This window comes from Acipenser ruthenus, chromosome 2 (assembly GCF_902713425.1).
Source record: "Acipenser ruthenus chromosome 2, fAciRut3.2 maternal haplotype, whole genome shotgun sequence".
Classification (NCBI taxonomy): domain Eukaryota; kingdom Metazoa; phylum Chordata; class Actinopteri; order Acipenseriformes; family Acipenseridae; genus Acipenser; species Acipenser ruthenus.
In genome coordinates this window covers 111,423,555-111,445,415 of record NC_081190.1, presented here as the reverse complement: position 1 = coordinate 111,445,415, position 21,861 = coordinate 111,423,555, and the positions used below count along the sequence as shown (strand labels likewise).

The 21,861-nt window shown below is 35.3% G+C and overlaps 2 protein-coding genes across 3 annotated transcripts in view; both read left to right on the top strand.

Annotated features, from left to right (window-relative positions):
• Positions 1–5,693, top strand: part of n4bp2 (NEDD4 binding protein 2) — a 31,038-nt gene extending 25,345 nt beyond the window's left edge. For both annotated transcript variants that reach the window (XM_034015002.3, XM_034015001.3), the window contains exons 15-16: positions 2,196–2,319; positions 5,500–5,693. In XM_034015002.3, the coding sequence (XP_033870893.3) occupies positions 2,196–2,319; positions 5,500–5,545 (170 nt within the window). In that variant the 3' untranslated portion in view covers positions 5,546–5,693. The remainder of the gene's footprint in view (positions 1–2,195; positions 2,320–5,499) is intronic.
• Positions 5,694–7,955: 2,262 nt separating this feature from the next.
• Positions 7,956–14,315, top strand: LOC117408876 (rho-related GTP-binding protein RhoH-like). The gene is made up of 2 exons (XM_034014256.3): positions 7,956–8,254; positions 13,039–14,315. The coding sequence occupies exon 2, from the start codon at positions 13,232–13,234 to the stop codon at positions 13,802–13,804; it is 573 nt and encodes a 190-aa protein (XP_033870147.1). The 5' UTR covers positions 7,956–8,254; positions 13,039–13,231; the 3' UTR covers positions 13,805–14,315.
• The last annotated feature ends 7,546 nt before the right edge of the window (positions 14,316–21,861 follow it).

Genomic DNA, 21,861 nt, shown 5'->3' with positions numbered 1-21,861 from the left:
TTAAAGTTGTGTATTTTTTATATTAAATGTTGTACACTGTAAATTAATAACACAGAATCCAAGGACGTTTATACACACTTGTATTGTTTCGTACTTGTTTTGTAACATTAACGGACAGTTTGTTTCTACTTATAGAAAAAAAATACAGTGCAATGCGGGATCTTTACATACTGTATGTCCCAGTTTCAACTTAAATACGTTTTAAATATGGTAATGTAAAACAAAAGCAGAGTGTTGTAGGTTTGCTAAGGAAACGTTAGTTACTACAAGCAGTTAAAATAGCCCTTCTTCATCTGACCCTTAGCTTTTTGCATGAGTCGTCCACAAGATCTTTAGCCAAAACAGTTATGACGACAACATCCTGCTTGATGAAGAACAGAAACTTGAAGTTCAAGTTTGACCGTGGAAACGAGACGGTCGTAAACAAATTGTTGACAATTGTTGACATCCAAGTTGCAGCCCGTGGAACTCCACCAACACCCAGATCCGAAATGGGGGGGGGGGGGGGGGGGGTGCTGCAGTAGGCTGGTCATACAGAACATGAGTAAGATTAATTGAACCGTTCATATTTTTCAGTTTAAAACTATATTCCAAGTGCTGTATTGAGGTTTTAACTATGAAGACTTTCCAGTTTGAGGCTAGTGTTATCTGTGTCTGCCCACACGGTAATGCACTTACGTCAACTTACTTAACATTTTCAGTAAGCTGCTAGATATTCTTGCCTACTGATGGAAACTGTATGTCATGCAGAGAAATTGTGCTGAAAACCGGTAATGTTTGTCTTGTTATAGAATTACTTCACATACACTGCTTGTAAGCGTATTTGAAAAGGCTTATGCTTTCCAGAAACATACATTCTCAAAGTCTTAAGTATGATTAATACGGTAATGTATCATGTTTACTTACCAAGTTGTTCGCTAAACTTCAGTGAATATACAGTGTGGTTAAGGAACAGGGAAAGTGATAATATCTTCAACACTAAGCTAAGGCCGTGTTGGGGGCAGCAATAATTTTGCTGTTAATAAAACAAATGAGTTTTATTGTTCTGACGAGCTGTAATGAAACAGTAGCACTTCATTTAAATTGGATATTTTTATATTAATTGAACTGTTAACTAGCTTAATAATGTAACAAATGTGTTGCTAATTAATATCTAATGACTAATTATTTTCAAGTAAAGTGCACCACCACAATTAATTGTTCTCCACTCTGGGTTTACATTTTTTTAAAAGGCATTTTTATAGACTACTGTATTTTTTCAAAGCGCTTTGGGATGCCTTGGCATGAAAGGTGCTATACAAAATAAATTTGATTGATTTGATAGGCTGATTTACCATTTACAAAAAATAACTTTGGGACATGTTGGTAAGGTAGCTGTTAACATTGATTTAAGTAAAAAAAAAAAAAAAAAGAGGCCTTTGTAATACTGTACAGCTATGACCAAAGGTTTTGCATCACCTAGAATTTTAGTATTGAGACATCATTTGAAAAAAATCAGCTATATGAACATAATTTAGATATTTTATTTAACGTCAGGTAATCAGACTACAAAATGACAGTATTTCATGTTAGATTTCAAAATGTCACATTTTTCAATTTTATTCAGTTTAAGTACATGGAAAACTACAAAGCTGTATGTAATGCAATATGTTAATGTAACATTATCCAGCAGGTTTCATTTGAGTTTATGAAGCAAAATTAGTTAATTTTATAGGGTGATGCAAAACTTTTGGCCATAGCTGTAGGCCTAGATTAGGAACATTTGTAGTCCTATTTTGTATTGCATTTTACTGATGTTAAACACAAGCAGGGTTATTATAGATTCATGGTACCTGGTGTAGAGGTTATTAAAGTAGGACTGGAATGGTATGCAAAACCCAGTCCTTGAGGGGGCTCCTGGGGGGGGGGGGGGGTTGAAGACAATAAACGAACTGTTCAGACTTAAGTACTGTAATATTCAAGGTGCAGCTGGTTTCCATATATTTGGGCTTGACATAATCACTCAAGCGCTGTTATCAATCTAAACTAGTGAATGCACAGATGGAGTGGAAACCGTTTATTTGGGGTTTTCAGGCTTCAGTCTTTTCTTCATCACAGAAGACTAAGTCAGGATGTGTGGATCCACAGTCATTGTGATAGCTGTGAGCCATGCACAGTAAAAGCTGATCTAACCCTTCCAATTCCTGCTTCTCTAGAGTGCCAGCAAAGCGGCGGTAAACCACACCTCTCTGTGATTACGGGAAGAGGAAACCACAGCCAGGGGGGAGTAGCTCGCATCAAACCAGCCGTCATGGACTACCTCACAAGCCATGGCTTCAGGTAAGGGGGGGTGGAGGGGGTGCAGGCAGATCCTCGTAAACACTGTGAAGAATTAAAAGAAGATGGCTACTAGGGGCGTGCCGATGCTCGTATATATTGTGAGTACTTGCCTTAAAGTTTGAAGTTCTCAGGTATTAATTAAATGGAATAAAACATGGTAATTACTCAACACAATACAATACGGTCCCTCACTTTCCTTATTTTACAGAGTTCTTGAATCAATCAGTACCAGTCTGACTGTGTTATTGGAATCAAACTAACTAAATCCATTTATATTTTAAATAAGCAATTTGGCTTATCGTTCTCTTTATCCTTTTGATATGAAATGGTTTTTTTCCACTTTCCGTAGTTCTACAAATGTGTAATTTCTACAATGCATTGTGGGATTGTAGTCCTTAAACTCGACAAAAAAATACATACCCCAGTTTCCACAGTGGTAGCTGCCCCAGATGAAAGGAAAATTCGCTTCCATTCGGCTTTTAAAACACTCTGTGCAGAACTTAATTGCTATTGATTGGCACTCCCTTGTAAAGGTGTGAGAAGGGCAGCTTTTTTTGTTTTGAGATCAACACATTAATAAATAGTGCGTTTTGATTTATTTAATACATGCCTTTTTTTTTTTTTTTTTTTTTTAAAGGTGCTGTAATTAGTAGGAAAATACCAGCACACCTCTAAAAGTTAAGACAGTCAACAGTACAGATAAAAAAACAAAATGCAATTCTTAAAATGCATCAATTGCATCTGCCATTTTTTTTACACCCAGCTAGTGTGTTTTTACCAGTGTCCTTGTAAGAGCTTTTAAAAGTAACAAATAAAATAAGTGCATCCAGTTTTCATAGTTTTGATTTGTTTTTTTACTTTTTAAAATCTGTTTCAAGGAAAGAAGCACCATAATTAAAATAAAGGGTAAGTAATGGATGTGTTATTCCACTTGAAAAACCTTGAATATCTCAGCGTAGTTGGAATTTCATGGTGAGGATCTCAATTTATCTACGAGACCATTCACTAGTCAACACTCTTGAAAAAAACTAACAGCCCCAGGTATACAGCATAAAATACGCGAAAAATAAGTATACAAAGACACACATACAAAGAATACACCAAATAAATGACGGAGAAAAAAACAGTACTCAATGTGCTGTACGCCACTTTTTACATGTGCAACTCATCCAATGGTGTCCATCTAGCTTTCCATGTTACTGACTGTTACACATGCCATGCAGGACGGATTTTGAGCTAAAAACTCAAACCACTTGATTTGTAAAGTAGTGTTTTTAGTGTCATTGGGAATGGCTTATTCAGAAATGTTTCAGTTTTTCAAATTATAAAAACTATTTCCTGTGTGACGTGTTTATCACCATATTATTCTCATAACCCAAAATAAACATGTTGCTGCAAACACTCTGCATGACTTTATGCAACTAAAACAAAATAAAGGAGTCCTACCTGTAGTAAAGGATTGCCACCAGTGTTCATTAGTCTGCACAAATGTGTTTTCTGATGATGCCGTTATGCAACACACGTAAGGGTAAAGTGCTAAGACTTATTTAGGTCATATAGGGAGAATAACAATGTTAAGCGCCATGAAATAAGACATGATTTGGATTTATTCTGTAGAAGTTCTTTGAATTTAAATGACACACTTCATTTTGTACAATGTTTAACAAAATACAGTAAAATAAAGCGATGTTACGTGTATTTATATTGTGTAAATAAGCATAAAGAGAGCCTTTGAAAAGCTAAATGTGAAAAGCAGCTGTGTGAATGTTTCAACCACAGCTTCATATAAGCTTAGATTTCTGTTGTAGCTAATTTCACGTGCATCTGAACTTCGTTTTATTGAGGTTTAAGGTAAACGACAGCAGCCTGTTAGTCTGCAAGCTGTTTTCTCTTTTGAAACGCAGGCTACTTGTTAAGTGTGATGCTGCTAATGAGGAAAATGAATTGGGTAATTAGCCAGCAAGTTTCTATTTAACTGTATTAGGCCGAATTTCTTAACCATTCTATACCATCTTACTAGGTGTGAGGTATATTAATTTTCATGAGTTTCAGTTTGATGAAAGTATCGGCATTAGCTCAATTCATTTTGCAGAGTGCAGCCCTGTCCTCCACATTTATGCCAATAATTATAAATGACTGGTCACTTTGATTATCTCAAGAACATCACATCCTCTGTGGAGTTGTGCTGTAAGCAATGGTTTACCAGATAATAAAGAATTCACTGTTGAGAAATGCCTATATACAAAACACAACAACAAAGAAGTAATTCTAAATTTTGCAAAACTTGACTTTCGATTTGAAGTTGTATGTACAGCAGCAATACTAAAAGAAACCAGTTAGACTAGAACTATTTAAATTAAATGCCTTCAACACTTCTGAAATCTAACTTGTAATGAGAAAGTTTAGGTAGACACTAAACTCGCAGTACGGCTCCTTACTAAAATAAAGTATTCTCTTATCATGTGAAAGACTATGTTTCAAGTTGGAACAATGCACTGAGTGTGGTTATGATGTAAGAAGGATATACTGCTATCAGAATCATCTGACCACTAGAACACCTGCTGTGCTCCCTCTTGTCATATCGTGAACTTGCAGTTTAAGCCTATTTTAAAAGTCAAAGGGCTTAAAACATCTTAATATTACATTAAAACCAAACCAGTGAGTTGCCCAGTCTCTAAACCTGTAAACATTTTTGAGAATAGGCCCCTAACATCTGGTTTCAAGAAACCTGATTAGCGTTAATCTTGTCCATAACTATTAAACACTCATTAGTGTGGACTTTAGAAGTATTAAAAATAAACTTATACATTCAAAGACTATTATTTTGACAAGTATTTTTCAATGTCTTCATCTTGGACTACGTAAGCTAGGTATTCATGGCCATAAGTGTTTAACAGGGGGTATTAGAATTTTGCTACATGCTTTAACAATGGTGATGTTAGCTAGTTCTGTTTTATTTATTTATTTATTTATTTATTTAAATAAATAAATAAATGTTGTATACATTTAAAACTTGCAACAATGTTCATATTTGTTGCTTAAATATATTGAACAATTTATATGTCTACCTTTTCACTAAATTTAAGGTAAACCCTAAGCAATGAGTGATGTTAACTTTCAGAAGATTTGAGGCAAACACTTGCAATTGACGTGCTTTTTTTTTGTTTGTTTGTTTTGCAGATTTACTGAGCCGAAACCTGGCCTTGTGCACATCATGCTAAGATAAGGGGTACAGGATACCAGCAAACCAACTTCTTGGTATTTTGAAGTGAATATCTAAAAACACATGTGCACACTGGTACCTTTCGACCTTTCGATGTTGTGTTTATATATATATATATGTGTGTGTGTGTGTGTGTGTGTGTGTGTGTATATGTATGTATATATATATATATATATATATATATATATATATATATATATATATATATATATATATATATATATATATATATATATATATATATATATATATATATATATATAATATATATATATATATATGTGTGTGTGTGTGTGTGAAAAGAAAAAGGGTACCTAAATAATCTCTATCTATCAATCTGTATATCTTTTTAGGGTTTATGCCACAGACATTTTTAAGAGACCTTTGTTTCATTTTAAAGATTTTTTTGAAACTATTTTAAATAAGTATTATATGTAAGTATAATATATATATATACACACACACACATGCCTTGAAAGGCTCTTATAATTCTTTAAAATAAAACATTAAAACCAATGAGTATCGACACCCAAAGGTATTGTAACTTTTTTAAGTAATAAAAGAGAAAACATAACACTAAGTGCACGCAGTACATAATGTATATGATGCTGTCCTGATGTGAGACAATCCTTTTGGAAATCCAGCTACAATAAATGCACAACCGTTCACACACACACACACACACACACACACACACACACACACACACACACACACACACACACACACACGCAAATTGATGTACACTTATAATCCTGGACATTATAAAATAAACGGTGCCCTTTCTAAGCTGCTACAGTATCTGCTTTGTTGATTCTTCTTTGTAAGTATTATGTCTTATGAAAGAAGTGCACTACATGTTTTTTTTTTTAAATGGTGTTTTCAGTCATGTAGTCGCTTCATTCATATTCCAAAATGTATTTATATTGCAGCTTTAATGCTAATGCTTGCTTTGTTCTGAAAATAAGATGGTGCTGTGTAATATGGCAGGGAATTGGATACCATTTTATTTTTTAACAGTTGGTCCGTGTGTTTAACTTGATTTGTATGTTTGTTTATGCTTTTAGTGTGTTTGAAGATGTGTTTTAGTTTAAAGTAAACCCAGCTGGTGCTAAGCTTATTGTGAATTCCATTGTGGGGAAGCACAGATAATACAGCCGATGCTCAGTACCCGTTCTTAGTGTGATATCCTTGTAAAACTTTTGGCTTATTCTATATTATAAACGTTTGAACTCCACAAAATGTTTCTAAAATGTGACAGATTTTGTAAAGCATTGTTTGAACATTTGAACTCCTGTTTTATGGACCAGTTGTACTGCTGCAATTAACCTACAATTGAATATATTATAGTTAAGTTGTATTTTCCTCAATTGAGGACAGGCTACTTTGTAATTTTTGGAGCAATTTACTGGCATTTTAACTATATTGTTATGATAACTTACTCTAATTTTGTTAACCGCAAAAGTTAAGTCTAAATGTAATGTAATCAAATTACATAAATACAGCTTCTGTTCTGATTTTTCTTTCCCAACCAATTAAGAACAGTTCATTTTGGTACTTTTAATGGGTGAAAGCCAAGGATCAGCCATGAGGGAATGGTCTTTTGCTTTTTCATTATGTTTTAATTATTATATAGTACAATACATGTATATTTTGGGAAGGGAATATTTTTTTAAATACTGATTTGTTCTTTTGTGTAAAACAACAATAAATATGGTTGGTTAAAGTGTTTATTTTTATTTTTTATTTAAGACTAATAAAAAAAATGCTTTTTAACATCTAATCTGTTTTTGTTTTGTGACTTTTTTTTGTGTGTCTTTTAAAACTATTAGACTATTACGATTGTATAATTTAAATTGACTAGAATTGTAAGACATGCTAAAATGAAAATATAAATATTTAACTCTGAATCTGGGCCTGAAAACTCAACCCAGTGTCATTCCACGGAGCTCTCCAAGAGCCATTTTTATTTGCTAATGCTGGTACATAAGGCACTAGCATGAAAGACAGCTTTATTAGAATTCATAGATCAAATGTCAAGCGGGTATGAAATGAAGATTCTAGCAGGGGAAAGGAACCTGATTATTCTTCCCAGAACATAACCGTAATGGATTAATAAAAACAATCAAACAAAAGGCGATCTTATTATAAGTACTATTGGTGAGTAATTAAGACATGCGAAGTTCTGACAGCTCAAATGCAGGTGTCTATTATATCCAAAAGGATTCCAAATGTCTCGGCACACAAAACACATGCGACTGATGATTTAAGGGGTTATGGACATGATGCTAATAGTAAAAGTTGGGGGTTGATATTCAGTAAAAAGCGCTTCCTTTGCTGAACAAGGTGTCATACACCGGATAACAGCCCCCCCCCCCCCCCATCCCCCTCCCCCACAGAAAGGAAGATGCTGCAACGACACAGCACTTGTGTTATACATGCGCTCGGTTCACATTCTTGTACTTCAGATGAACTTGCAGTGGAGAGAGTTTAACAACCATCAACATATCTATCCGACATACATGTATCGCAACTTTCAGTTTGAAAGTGAATGGGAACAGTTTTAGGAGCAACAGAGTGTAAAATACAGATGGACTCGTTTGTAATGAAAGTGCACTTAACACAGATTACGCTGAAATTGTTCTTTTGAATAGTCCTGCATCCGCGTCTCGTATGTTCTGAACATCCACTGCTGAAGTTACGGAGTGAGAGGTAAGACAGTTCTGTTTGTTATCTCAACATGTTTTTACATTTGTGTACTTCTTACAGTATGTTTGGTCTTTACTTTGACAGTAACAAAAAGACCAATGCCAAAAAGTGATTTCAGATCACTTGTAACAGTTTTCTGCACTTTCTATCACTTTAAAAATAAAAATGACATTGCATTATGATGTTGTCTAAATAGGGACATACTAAGTAAATGTAGCTTACAGAATTAACTCTGCTTTTTATTGTGTATAGTCCTTTGATTTTTTTGGTTTTAAAAAGTGATAACTTACAGAATTATTATTGCTGTTCATTTGAACGCCTAAAGAAGTAAGAGTATATGATTTGGGACTGCAGTACTTCTAAAAGGAAGTGCTAGTTGTAATAAGGTGGTTTTCAATATTTCCAATTGTTTGTTGTACAGGGTGTGTAGGTGGTTTGTCTTGAACTAATTACATCCATAAAAAGTAGCATTATTTATACACACAGTGACTTTGCATTTTAGATACTTAAAACTAATTGTCAGGCACCAGTACTGTAAGCTATAATTGATCATAAATAAAATGGCGCATAAGGCGCTGTCCCTCACCGTTCCAAATAAACATTTAGATTTAGTTGAACAACATTACAATACTTGCATTGAACTGCATGAAATCATCATAGTTAAAAATGTGTTCAGGGAGATTTGTGAAAGGATAATTGGAAATATGCTTAAAACCTTGTCTTGGAATATGGGGTTAGAAATACAGTACCAAAAGTCTAAGGTTCATCTTTTGTGCGTTAGGTGGTACTTGCTGATTTTGATACAGCACTCCATTGTTATTTTATGATATGACAACTAAAAGGTGACAGGAAATTATATAAATATAATATACTGTATAAACACCCGTCTAAATAAAAATTGGTCAAATGGTCAACATGGGTTGCAACATAGTTTATACCTTATTTTAGCAGTGGCCTGCCAAGGGCAAACTGTAATCTATTTTGAAAAGGCAATTTATTTGTTTATTCTGACTGCCAGACTTTACTTTTCATGCAAGGAACTCAGGTTTCATAAGCTCTGTGGTAATTTGTACAACCAATTAGGGAAAATCCCCCTGATTGATTTTCAGAACCTTGTTCAGTTTTTATTTTGACTGACTCTTGTTTTCTTCATGCAGCTGTCGTTAATGTTGTTGTTCGTTTTTAAAAACAGGTGTATCCGTCAAACAGACTTTACAGGGACCCCTTCAACCCCCTCCCCCCCGACAGCGCTACTCAAAAACAAAGAGAGGAAATTCAATTTAAAAACAGCTTCACTGAAAAATTCTGCAAAGTTAACCAGGCAACAGATACCATTGCTTATCAATGCTAAAAGATATTACCAATTGCCAGTAATTTTGTATCGCTTCACTTTATTACCTTAATGTTGACCTAATCATTATTAACAGTTATTATTGGTAAACATGTCATTCTTTAATATGAGGCGATTTCCTGCTAAATTAGGAACACTATGAAGCATTCTTTGTCACCTAACTAATAAAAAAAGCCAATATAAATATGTTGGTTGAACTTTTATATTACAGATCTGCTATAAGTTATATAGGACTTACTGTACTAATTAACTGAATAACTCATGTATATCTGTGGGACAATCCACTAAATATTATTTTTCAACTGACTTGAAAAGCTCATTGATGACTTTGATTTCTGTACAACTTTTATATAATTAGAATCTGTTTAGGCAGATCTTACTACCATTATAATGTGTTTTGTAAATATATTCTCTTTCTTCGGCCCCGATGTTAAATGACTGGCAGGGGTTCTTTTTTGTTATTCTGCTGGCAGTGGAATTTGCACTGATAATAATAAAGCCTAAATACTGTAAGCCGCTGTCAGGAGTGGTTCATTCATGAGATACTAACATCGAAATAATTTTAAATTCACAGTTACAGTGTGCCTTAAACAGACTCTTAAAATACAGTTTATCTACATTTACTGTAAACTACCTTCTATTTATGTGATGTTAATTTAATCTGGACTTGCGATTAAACAGACATCGCTAGCTTAAATGGCTGCTAATGGATTGCTGTATTATTATTATTTATTTCTTAGCAGACGCCCTTATCCAGGGTGACTTACAATTGTTACAAGATATCACATTATTTTTACATACAATTACCCTTTTAGCAAGGGTACAGCAGCAGTGTCCCCCCCACCTGGGATTGAACCCACGTCCCTCCGGTCAAGTCCAGCGCTCTAACCACTACTTCACACTGCTGCTGTACTGTGCTTTGTTTCACTGGTTGATAAAAAATAAAGTCAGTCTAAACAGACAAAGTACTATAATCAGTTTTTTTAAAGGTTGAAGAATATTTTGAAACTTGAAATACCAAACCTAACTTTTTAAATAAAATACCCAAAGAATGATTGAAAAGTTTCATGAAGATGACAGTCAGTACTGTGTATGTCTTTAAAAAAAAAAAAAAAAGATTATACAGCCTTATAAAGATAGAGCAGTGTTTTCTGTCCAACCCGTACAGTGAAGCCAAGGCTTTAGGTTAGAGCATGCACAGGCACAAACAATCCAAACAGGACTGTTCAGAACCTCAAAACAAACACCGCTAACCAGGGAACATGGCCTTGTTTTTTTTATACTACATAGCTGATAAAATGTTGCTTCATCGAAAGCTTTATACAGTACAGACAAGCATAATCGGCACCTATTGTAGATTTAAAAAACCTTTATCTGAGCAGTAAATGGACACATGATGATATTTCCCATAGCCCCACAGCAATGAGCCCAAGACATTTTACACGTAAAGTCTTACAATATGCACCAGGCTTGTTCTAGAAAGGGTTTTCTATTTATCAAAGGATTCTATGCTGAGACCTTTAAAGATCTATTTGTTACTTTAGCAGTGTTGTACAAGTGGGTTACAATTAAGAAATTGTTTTAAAAGTATTTTAAAGGTCATGTTCAATGTTATGTTAAGGAAGTCTTCCTTAGAGATGATTAAAAAAAAAAAAGTGAGGAATTTACGCATTTCAATTGTTGAGTTTTAAATAAGAGACAATGAACTATAGTGTGATAAGATACCTGGGTAGATAGTATAGATTATAGATAAGGAAATGGTAAATTATCTTCATTTTCCAAGGTTATTTTGTTAACCAACAACCAATGCCCATCCCTGTAAACCAGGGCTTCTCAAAGTTTGTTAAATGAAGTGATACTTTGTTTTTAAGTGCAGTGTACAAAATAAACACTTTGGTGGTGGACGGTCTGTTTCTGAAGGCCATGTCACGGTACACTACAGCTCTTGATTTGTGTAGTGTATGCATTTAGATGCTCTTAAAACAAGATAAGGGAATCAAGTTCAGATGCAAGAGAACAAAGGAGTACTCTAAACCAGTGTTTCTCAACCCTGGTCCTGGGGGCCCACTGTGTCTGCTGGTTTTCATTCCAACTGAGTGCTTAATTAGACCTTTTTACTTGTTTTCAGCTGTTGAACAGTTGCAGAGTTCAGGTTACTTATAACATGTTATAGCTAACTTGAAATCTGCAACTGTTAAGAGCTGAAAACAATTAAAAAGGTAAATTCTCAGTTCAATTAAGGGTCTAGTTAAGTAATTGAGAGCTCAGTTGGAATGAAAACCAGCAGCCACAGTGGGTCCCCAGGACCAGGGTTGAGAAACACTGCTCTAAACCACTTCTCCAAATACACACTGACTGATGATGTGGTTTAGTTTCGGTGGGTTTTATAGGTGAAGTAGCCAGGCGCTTTTAGTCTCTGAAAATGGTTGGACGCATTTTATACGTGTCTATCTAAATTTCTGTCTGACTGTCTTGATGTTTAGAAAGAATGAAAATATGCCATTGATGTACGTGTCTAATTTTACAGGCGTCAAATGATCCAGTTTATCATCTGGGTTAAATGTATTTTGCTTACTGTTTCACGAGGAGTTTTTTGTCAGTGACAGTTAGAATGAGCAGAGCCTCTCCATTATTTAGTAACTTCACTACTAAAAAAAATCCAAAATCAGTTTTAAAATCAAGTTTTAGAGAAGTTACTTCTTTTGAACAATTTTAGATATGCTTTAAAAATATCGTAAATGTAATTTTTTTTCCTACAAAGCTGTTAATATAAAGCATGGGCCAACAGTGGGTCAACAGAGATGTTATCATTAAAGGCAAGCAGTTTTCTTATGCAGATTTCTTTTGATGGACTTCAGTGGGTTGTGTCCATTTACTTTGAGGGCTTCCTATAAATGATCCTTCAACGGGAGCATTGTGCCGTGCATTTGTGTTTTAAAAAAGGAAGTAGTAGCTCATTCTGTTGAACTTTAAAATGAATCGATACCCACATCTTCTTATCTTGATTTGTTTTTGTAGGTGGCATGTGGGAGGATTGGGAGTTAAATGATGTATATTAAAAAAACCTGAAACTCTTTATTAGGAAACAAGTTGAAAACCATATTAATCCGGTTGTGCTTATACAAGATAATTGAAGTTAAACTTGTCATTCCAGCTGTTGAAACAAATGAAGACACACAAGACCATATTCACAAAACTTTAAGGGCCGTTTTACGGAACGTCTTCTCTCAGATCAAGCTGCTAACCCTCTGTTTACGAGTTATAAAAAGGTTTCGTGAACTGCAAACCTTATTTAATGAATACCACCAGACTTTAACATTAATTAAAGTACTACTTACAATTTTTTAAACATGGTTCCCAATCTGGACTGCATTACCTACTTTTTCAACCTGGTATTAACATATTTCTATGTTTGTTTTTACTTAATCTCTGACAGAATCAAATGACCATTTGTGGATGTGTTCAGTGGCTGCTGTTTTAACCGGTTCAAGGACTTGGCGTTCTCCAGAGAAGGGAAGTCAAACAGGTGGCATTATTTTTTATTTTTTGTAGGTAACAGACAGAAGTCTCATGATTATTGAAGGCTTATTTGCCCTGTGAGACATTGTGCCATCGGCACTATCGGGAAAATGACTTCCATTAAATGTGTCCTGGTCGGCGACACCGCGGTTGGAAAGACTGCCCTGTTGGTGCGATTCACCAGCGAGACCTTTCCAGATTTATACAAGCCAACGGTGTATGAGAACACAGGTGTGGAAGTCTTCATGGACGGAATACAGATCAGTTTGGGACTGTGGGACACCGCAGGGAATGACGCCTTTAAAGGAATCCGTCCGCTGTCATTTCAGCAGGCTGATGTGGTTCTGGTTTGCTACGCTGTGACCAACCATACCTCATTTGTGAACATTCGCCACAAGTGGATCAATGAGGTCAGGAGCTACCTGCCCCAAACTCCAGTGCTGGTGGTGGCTACCCAGACAGACCAGCGGGAAATGGGACCAAACCGCTCCTCCTGCATCACCCCCGTTGATGGCAAGAGACTGGCTCATGATATCAAAGCAAAGGGCTACTTGGAGTGCTCCGCACTCAGCAACAGAGGAGTGCAGCAGGTTTTTGAATGTGCCGTTCGCACTGCAATCAACCAAGGGAAAAAACAGACCAGAAGAAAGCTTTTTGACATAAATCAGTGTACAATATTTTAAAGTTCCCTGTTTGTTTCAGCTCCTGGAAATACTAAAGATATTTTCACTTCTATTGTTGACTGATTAACTGTGAGATCTGGAAATGTATACACAGATACAGACTGTTCTGGAACATCATTGTTTTTTTGCTGTAACAACGTCAGTGATTAAGAGCAGCTCAGGTAATGAATGCTATGGACAGTCAGCATTTGGTTCTATAATGTATTAATCAAACTTGTATCTTCTGTTGAGTATTAACAACTTCTTATACTGCTCACGTCTCCATCATTTCTTGAACATAAAACATTGTTGTAACTTTATACACACCTTGTCACTCACATGGTGTTACCATGCCTGCCAATGCAGACGGATTGTTTACATTACAAATGTAAAGCTTCAAATGACGATATGGACATTTTACACCATGTTTTATGTACCTTGTTAGAAATATTGTTAATAGCAATAACATCACTAATGTGAGTATGTGTGATATATTACAATTTACAGCTAATTAAACACATTTACAAGATGAGTTTGCTTTTTGTTTTCATTAAAAAAAAAAAAAATTAAAAAAAAACTTAAATAAGCTGGAACAGAAAATATACCTTTGGTACTGTTAAAAGTGTAGAATCCTATGCAGTTTTATATTTTTAACACTGTTAAAGAACTCTGAAATATCAAGTCTAGGGGTTTCCTGTACTTTTCCAGTGATTTAATCAAATAAATGAATACAGGACCCTATTCACAAAACCTTATTTTGAAGAACATTTTTTGAAGAGAGTTTTCTCTCAGATGAAACACTGCCAACACTTTCTAAAACAGTAGTAAAAAGGCGTCATATACCTACCTGCAAATTGGATTTAATTAATCAAAATTGAATTTCAAGAAACAGTGCCTGGCAAACAGCTGGTGAATGCAGTTAACGGAATGTGCTTTTCTAATTTTCCATACTTTTAAACAAAGTTTGTTTCATGTATATATTAATATAAAAGTTAATGATACACATTTACTGTGGATATTCTAACTGTAGAACCTGACCCAAAGAATACCTGTGTGAAGATTTAGCGTTCTGAACAGTCTAACAGACGCTGGACAGAAATAGCAGGTATGTTAATTAAATAGCAGGCATGTTACATGTTGAGCTGGCTGGTCATTTATTTCGTAGTCCGCTGGTGTACCAACCTGTGCATGTTTCCAACATTTAAAATCATGATTGTACGTTTGTTTACGTGATCTCTTGGGTATTTTTTAAATCAAAATTCTCTTGCCATCTAAGTAAAACAAGAAAAAAATATATTTACGCTAATGAGATACATTTCCATATATTTGTATTAAAGCAAAAAGGAATAATACAATTTTAACCGTATAAAAAAAAAAAAGATAATACACAATTTAACCTCTCCTTCTCGGAACCCAAGTTGTTTCCTGATAGCTGTTTACCGCTTAAAATGTATTTTCCTCTCTGAAAATGTGCTTTGAAATTTGCTTCAAAATAAGATATAATATATAGACAGATTTTGAGAATGAGAAAGACAAAAGGGAGCTTTAACTTTAACATTTGATATAATCTTGAAGGTGTGGAACAAGGACAGTAAATATGTCTATAAAAGGATACTGCAATACTTTAGATTCCCCTTTCTATAAAACAGGAGCACGTTGTCTTCACTCACATCATTCATCATATTATATGTAGCTATAATTGTAGCTATAATTATATATTTTTTGTCCTTTAAGTGCAAAATGTAATATACTGATTACCCACTATTTAAAGACATTTTGTATACAGTCTGAATGGTTTTATTACCGAAGGTTCAGACTAAAATTATTAACAAGAAACAAAAAAAAATAATCAATTTTGAAGAAACCTGTATAAATTCAAGGACACACGCACACAAAAGAGAACGAGATGTTCAACAACAGAAAAAGAGGGATTTTTTTTGGTACTGTAATTAATTACACGTAGTGTGGGCAACAGCTATTTCCATGTTGGAAATGTCACCTATCTACAATACATATTATCAGTATAAAAATAAAACTGGTTGGCTTCAAAGGGGCCAGGACGCTTCTGAAGCTACTGCTAAAATAATAGAAAAGAATGCAGGCTGATTATACGTTTTATTTCTGTGTAAAAATGATAATAATTGTGAGTCCATTCATGTTTAAATATTAATTTGTTATCTCTGGCTGCTGTAGATTTTTCCAACTATTTACAATATAATACACATACATTTACAGTAGCTATAATACACGCCAGGCTAACATTTATAGAATTCAAATACAATTAAAAACGTTTGGTATTCATGAACACTTTTTAAAAAGCTAACAGCAATAAAGGAAACGCCCAACTTTATGTAATTCACTAAAAATGCTGCACGCTACTTTGCTTCGTCATCATGATACGCATAATCAAAACACATCTTATGACTGGGGTTTTGCTATCAATTTAACAGGAAGTTTAGCCAAAGCCAGGAAAGTAAAAAGAGAAACATAATTTAACGTAAGGAGGCAATTAAGTCATTTAGCTTCAGCAGATTTCTAATGTCTAATGAAAGGGCTAGACTATTTAATAATTATAGAACGCTATTCTCTCCTTCCTTAACAACTTATAGAATTAGATTTTTTTAAAAAGTATTTCAATCAATTAATCAATCAATCTTTATTTTTGTATAGCGCTTTTACCGGGGGTTGCCACAAAGCGCTTTACATGATAAAAAACACATAGAAATATATATATATATATATATATATATATATATATATATATATATATATATATATAATCAGTAATAAAACACACATATAAATATATAATCAGCAAATAAAACACATAAAATAAAACACAAATAAAAAATATATATAAAATCAGCAATAAAACACACATACAATTATATGTTATGTATAATTGTATGTGTGTTTTATTGCTGAGAGAATATCACTTTAAAAACTTGCGTAAGCTGAGCTATACAAGTGTGTTTTTAAACCAGATTTAAAAGCACTGGCAGAAGGAGCTTCCTTTATAGTACTGGGCAAGTCGTTCCATAATTTCGGTGCAATGTAACTGAAGCATCTACCACCTGAGTTTTGTTTCTGAATACTTGGTATGGAAAGTAGCCTGGCATCCTGTGATCGAAGTGGACGATTAGGAACGTATGGTTTTAAAAGATCCTTTAAATAGGGTGGAGCTAAGCCATTTACAGCCTTAAAGGTTAATAATAGCACCTTAAAATCTATCCTAAATCGAACAGGGAGCCAATGCAAGGACGCCAGCACAGGGGTGATATGATCTTGTTTCTTACTCCCAGTTAAAACTCTTGCAGCAGCATTCTGTACAAGTTGCAGCCGAGATATAACATTGTTACTAATACCAGCAAAAAGGCTGTTACAATAATCAATCCTTGAAGATATAAAAGCATGCACCAATCTCTCTGCATTCTGCTTGGAAAGCATACCTCTCAGTCTAGCTATGTTTCTTAAATGAAAAAAGAACATTTTTGTAACATTTTTAATGTGTGATTCAAAGGAGAGGTCTGAATCAAAAGTGACATCTAGGTTTTTTATCTCTGCTCTAGAATCTGTACAGAGACCGTCGAGTAGAAAATCAGATGAATCTATGTTCTTGTATTGCTTCTGAGGTCTCATTATCATCAATTCTGTTTTGTCTGAGTTTAACATTAAAAAGCTTTTAAGCATCCGATATTTAATGTCAGCAAGGCAGGTATTCAAAATATTAGCAGCAGATACATCACCCTGTTTGAGAGACAGGTAAGCTATTTGTGTAAGCTATTGACTGAAACAAGTAACACACGCTTAGTACTTGTATTTAAAGTGTGTTTGTCTTGAGTACCCATGAAGTGCTCTTTCTTAAAGCATAATCTTTGCAGTATATGTTTTTTAATAATGTATGTTAAAAGGACAGTCAAATTAGGATGGGCTACACAGGTGGTCTGTTTTTTCATTTACATTAACTCAAAGTAATTAAGAAATGATTACCTGAAATTGATTCTGTCCTGCATGTTCATGATTGTTTCAAATATTTGTTGCATTTTAAACTTTAGTTTTCATGTAATTAGTGAACAAAGTAGGGTGCAGCAGCCAAAAGAGATCCCCTTCCTTTGATAGCAACCCCTTACCACATTTCTGTACCTGTCTGAAAAGGAACTATTAAGTTACTGAAAAATGTAATCAGATTACAATAATGTGCTACATGTAATACACTCCTCCTCAACACTGTCCCTTCCAGACTCCTCATGCAAGAGGTTAAAAATGAATGAAGAATGACCTTTTAAAGAGCTGCACCACAGCAGTGCAGGTAGTCTCCCATATATACTTTACTGCCATACACTCGCTTTATTAATCAGTCAGGAATTAGATTCAAATTCAACTTTAAAAATACTTTCTCATCAAACAAATATTGCTATATTGGATATTATGCCACACAGATGTTTGTGTTGCCTGTTAATAATGATGGATACATGCTGGTAAATGGTTTGTTAGCTGTGGAACGCATATTGACTAAATGTAATGTCTAACCTAAATGCTGATGCAACTCAGCCTTGTATTAATGTGCAGTAAAGGGCACAGGTGTATTCTGCCCTGCTAACACATCCTCGTTAGAGCTGTGCTGTGAGGAAGTACTGGAGGTGGCAGCCACTAATGAAAGCAAATAAAGGAAACAATAGTGGGCATGCTAGAGTGAACAGCCAACACTGAAAGATTGTTCATTCAAAGCAGTGCAATTCAGAGACACAAATAAGTACAGGTAAGTCACATTAAAAGGTGATTTGCTAATACTATGCCTGTTTCTGGGAGAGCGTTCTAAATGGACAAGGGACTGTGTGGTGCAATGAAGGAGTGGGGTGACTCTCATACCAGCGCACCAACAAGGAGCAGAGGGCTGTTCTGTTGTGTTTATACAGTCAGAGACTTTGGAAGTGTTATGCAACACAGGGTGTGCAGCTGCTGTGTAATATACCGTGTCTCTGTTGTAATGAGGCCCAAGTGCATTTTACACACCAGAGAAGTTATATATTATAATAACTGCACGTGTTGGTAAGTTTTGAAAAAAAAAATATATATATATATATTATTGTTATTTACTTTCATAGATTTTATATTTCTTTAAAATGTATCCACCCGCTCCCAAAAAAATTGAAAGGCAAATCCCTCCCCCCCTCTGCTATTACATATATTTTTACACACTGATATTGAAAGCTGGTGTTCCTTAAACATTCATTGTACACTGCTAGTTTTACTTAAATCAATAACAGGTCAACGTTTCTAGTTTTAAGGAGGTGGAGATGTACTACTGAATAACTTGTGATTAAGGGCTAGAGTCTCAAAGCTATTTACTCCAAAGTAGCATTTGGACATAGTTTTCTAAAAAAAAAAAAAAAGCAAGACTCACAAGCCCATAAATGAAACGTCTGATTTGTTTAAATTACCACAGTACAGTAAATCGCAACATGGAACAACCCTGAAGGCTGGAATTAAAAGCCTACACTTTACATTACATACAAACTTCTCAAACCAACCCACTGCTTTTCAGCCAGTGGCTCCGCTCAGGCAGGAAATGGTTCAGTGAGTCGCCTGTGACGTGGCAGCCCAGGCAGTCACACCAGTGAAGAGGAAGGTTTACACTTCACTGGGGCGGTTTGGCAAACCACAGAGAAGTACAGTACATTTTAGTAATCATGTTAAACCTTCCATTTTTGGATTTTTTTTTTTTGTTTCCCAGATGAAGTTTATGTTACTGCTTTAATGAAGCCAGATACAATACAATGATGCAAAACAGCCTAAAAATAAATAAATGCATTTTAACCCTTTGCTCCCTTAGATTCCAAGCACATGATTTATGCATAAAAAAGGCAAGTAAGTCTCAATTCTGTTCTTGGTTTCTGGCATCTGATATTGCAGTGTTTTAGAACCTGCACCACTTTTCGCATCCTTTAGAGCGATTGTCATGTTTATCAGGGATTCCTTTGACAGAAAATCTATGTTTTATATTACCATTTTCATAGTTCCTTTTAGTGTTGCTTAATAGTTTTACATGGTGTTAATGAATACTGTATGGAGAGCTGATATTGAAATAATGCACTTCCTCCCTGTCCCTGCATATACTTCAAGGGATCACATAGAAACATGGGATTCATTGGAACACACAATGAGAAGGTCAACCAAAGAGCGAGGCTTCTGAGTGCTTGAGTTCTTGCAAATAAGCAATAGGGCTTCCCGGTAACCCAAAATGGAAGCAAGCTGTGAGTACAAGCTATTACTGCTCTATAGACTCCTTATAAAAGTCAAATTGTGACTTTTTCTGTAGTTGATCAACCCCAGACAGATTTTCTAACCTCAACTCTCAGACACATTCACATGTTCACTTTTTGAAACGTCATAACCACACGCATGCGTCAATCACTGTTAAAACTGAACTTTGTGGAATGCATCGTGTGCAGTACCAGGAAAGAAATATAATCTTGCATTAGTTTGAAAACCGCATTTTAATCATTAGTAAGGTTAACCGTTATTCATTTGAAGAAATGTCATAAAGGATTTATACTTTTTCTTATATCCACAGGATTTCACTTCACAGAAAATGACGGATTGGCATTATGGGCTTTAAAAAAGATTTAAATTGAAAAGGCAGGTTTATATACTAGATATAACAATTACAATACTATTATTTAATAATCTATTTGTTTGCCAGGTACAAATTTCATATGAACTATTCTACCTTTGGTTATGGTGAATGAAGTGTACTGTCGTGAGGTGTATGAACTTCAAGTCATTGACATCATACAATATCTACCTGAGACCAGTCAACTCCAACAGAACTAAAACGCAGGCAAACCCATACAGAAGTTTCCTATGGTATAATTGCACGCAGGTTTTGCAGTTTTACCATGTGTTTCTTATGCTTATTCCATGCATTTACTTATGTTATTTTTGGGCGCCGTTAAGGCCTAGGTGTGCATACTACATGTTTAAATATGGATGAGCAGCTATAAAGCTATGTGCTGGAGGCCTCAGCTCAATCATTCATCAGTATATCCCTCAGTGATGTTAGCACTTGTAGTTAGTTGCCTTGCGATATTTGTTTTACCATCACCCCCTATGAGCCCTTTCTTAAGTTGCGTCACTGTTCCAAATTGCCTGTGCTGTGCCAGTACTAATCCCAGCCCTCTACACTTCCTTATGCCTTTGCCAAGGTAATTTGATCAGGGATATGCCTCAAATAATGAGTTTCTCTGCAGCCTTCGACAGAGCGTCACTGATAATGAGACACTGCAACTCAGAGGAATGCACACCTTAATGTAATGACAGACATCAGGGTTGTACCAGTGCTGAAACATATTTATTTTCAAATACCAAGAACATGCAGGGTTTAATCTCTACTTATATACTCATTCGTATGTGAACCAAGATGAGTAAACCCTGACTGCCTGACCACAGCCGAGTTTTTTTTTTGTACACAGGAAACACCTGTGATACTTACGGCCTAGCAACTGCCATGGTGTTTTGAGATCACACTGCTTCAAACTGTGTCTGTGGCTGTGCTTTGAGATCACACTGCTTCAAGCTGTGTCTGTAGCTGTGCTTTGAGATCACAATGCTTCAAGCTGTGTCTGTAGCTGTGCTTTGAGATGACATCGCTTCAAGCTGTGTCTGTAGCTGTGCTTTGAGATCACACTGCTTCAAGCTGTGTCTGAAGCTGTGCTTTGAGATCACAACGCTTCAAGCTGTGTCTGTAGCTGTGCTTTGAGATCACATCGCTTCAAGCTGTGTCTGTAGCTGTGCTTTGAGATCACACTGCTTCAAGCTGTGTCTGTAGCTGTTCTTTGAGATCACACTGCTTCAAGCTGTGTCTGTAGCTGTGCTTTGAGATCACACTGCTTCAAGCTGTGTCTGTAGCTGTGCTTTGAGATCACACTGCTTCAAGCTGTGTCTGTAGCTGTGCTTTGAGATCACAACACTTCAAGCTGTGTCTGTAGCTGTGCTTTGAGATCACACTGCTTCAAGCTGTGTCTGTAGCTGTGCTTTGAGATCACACTGCTTCAAGCTGTGTCTGTAGCTGTTCTTTG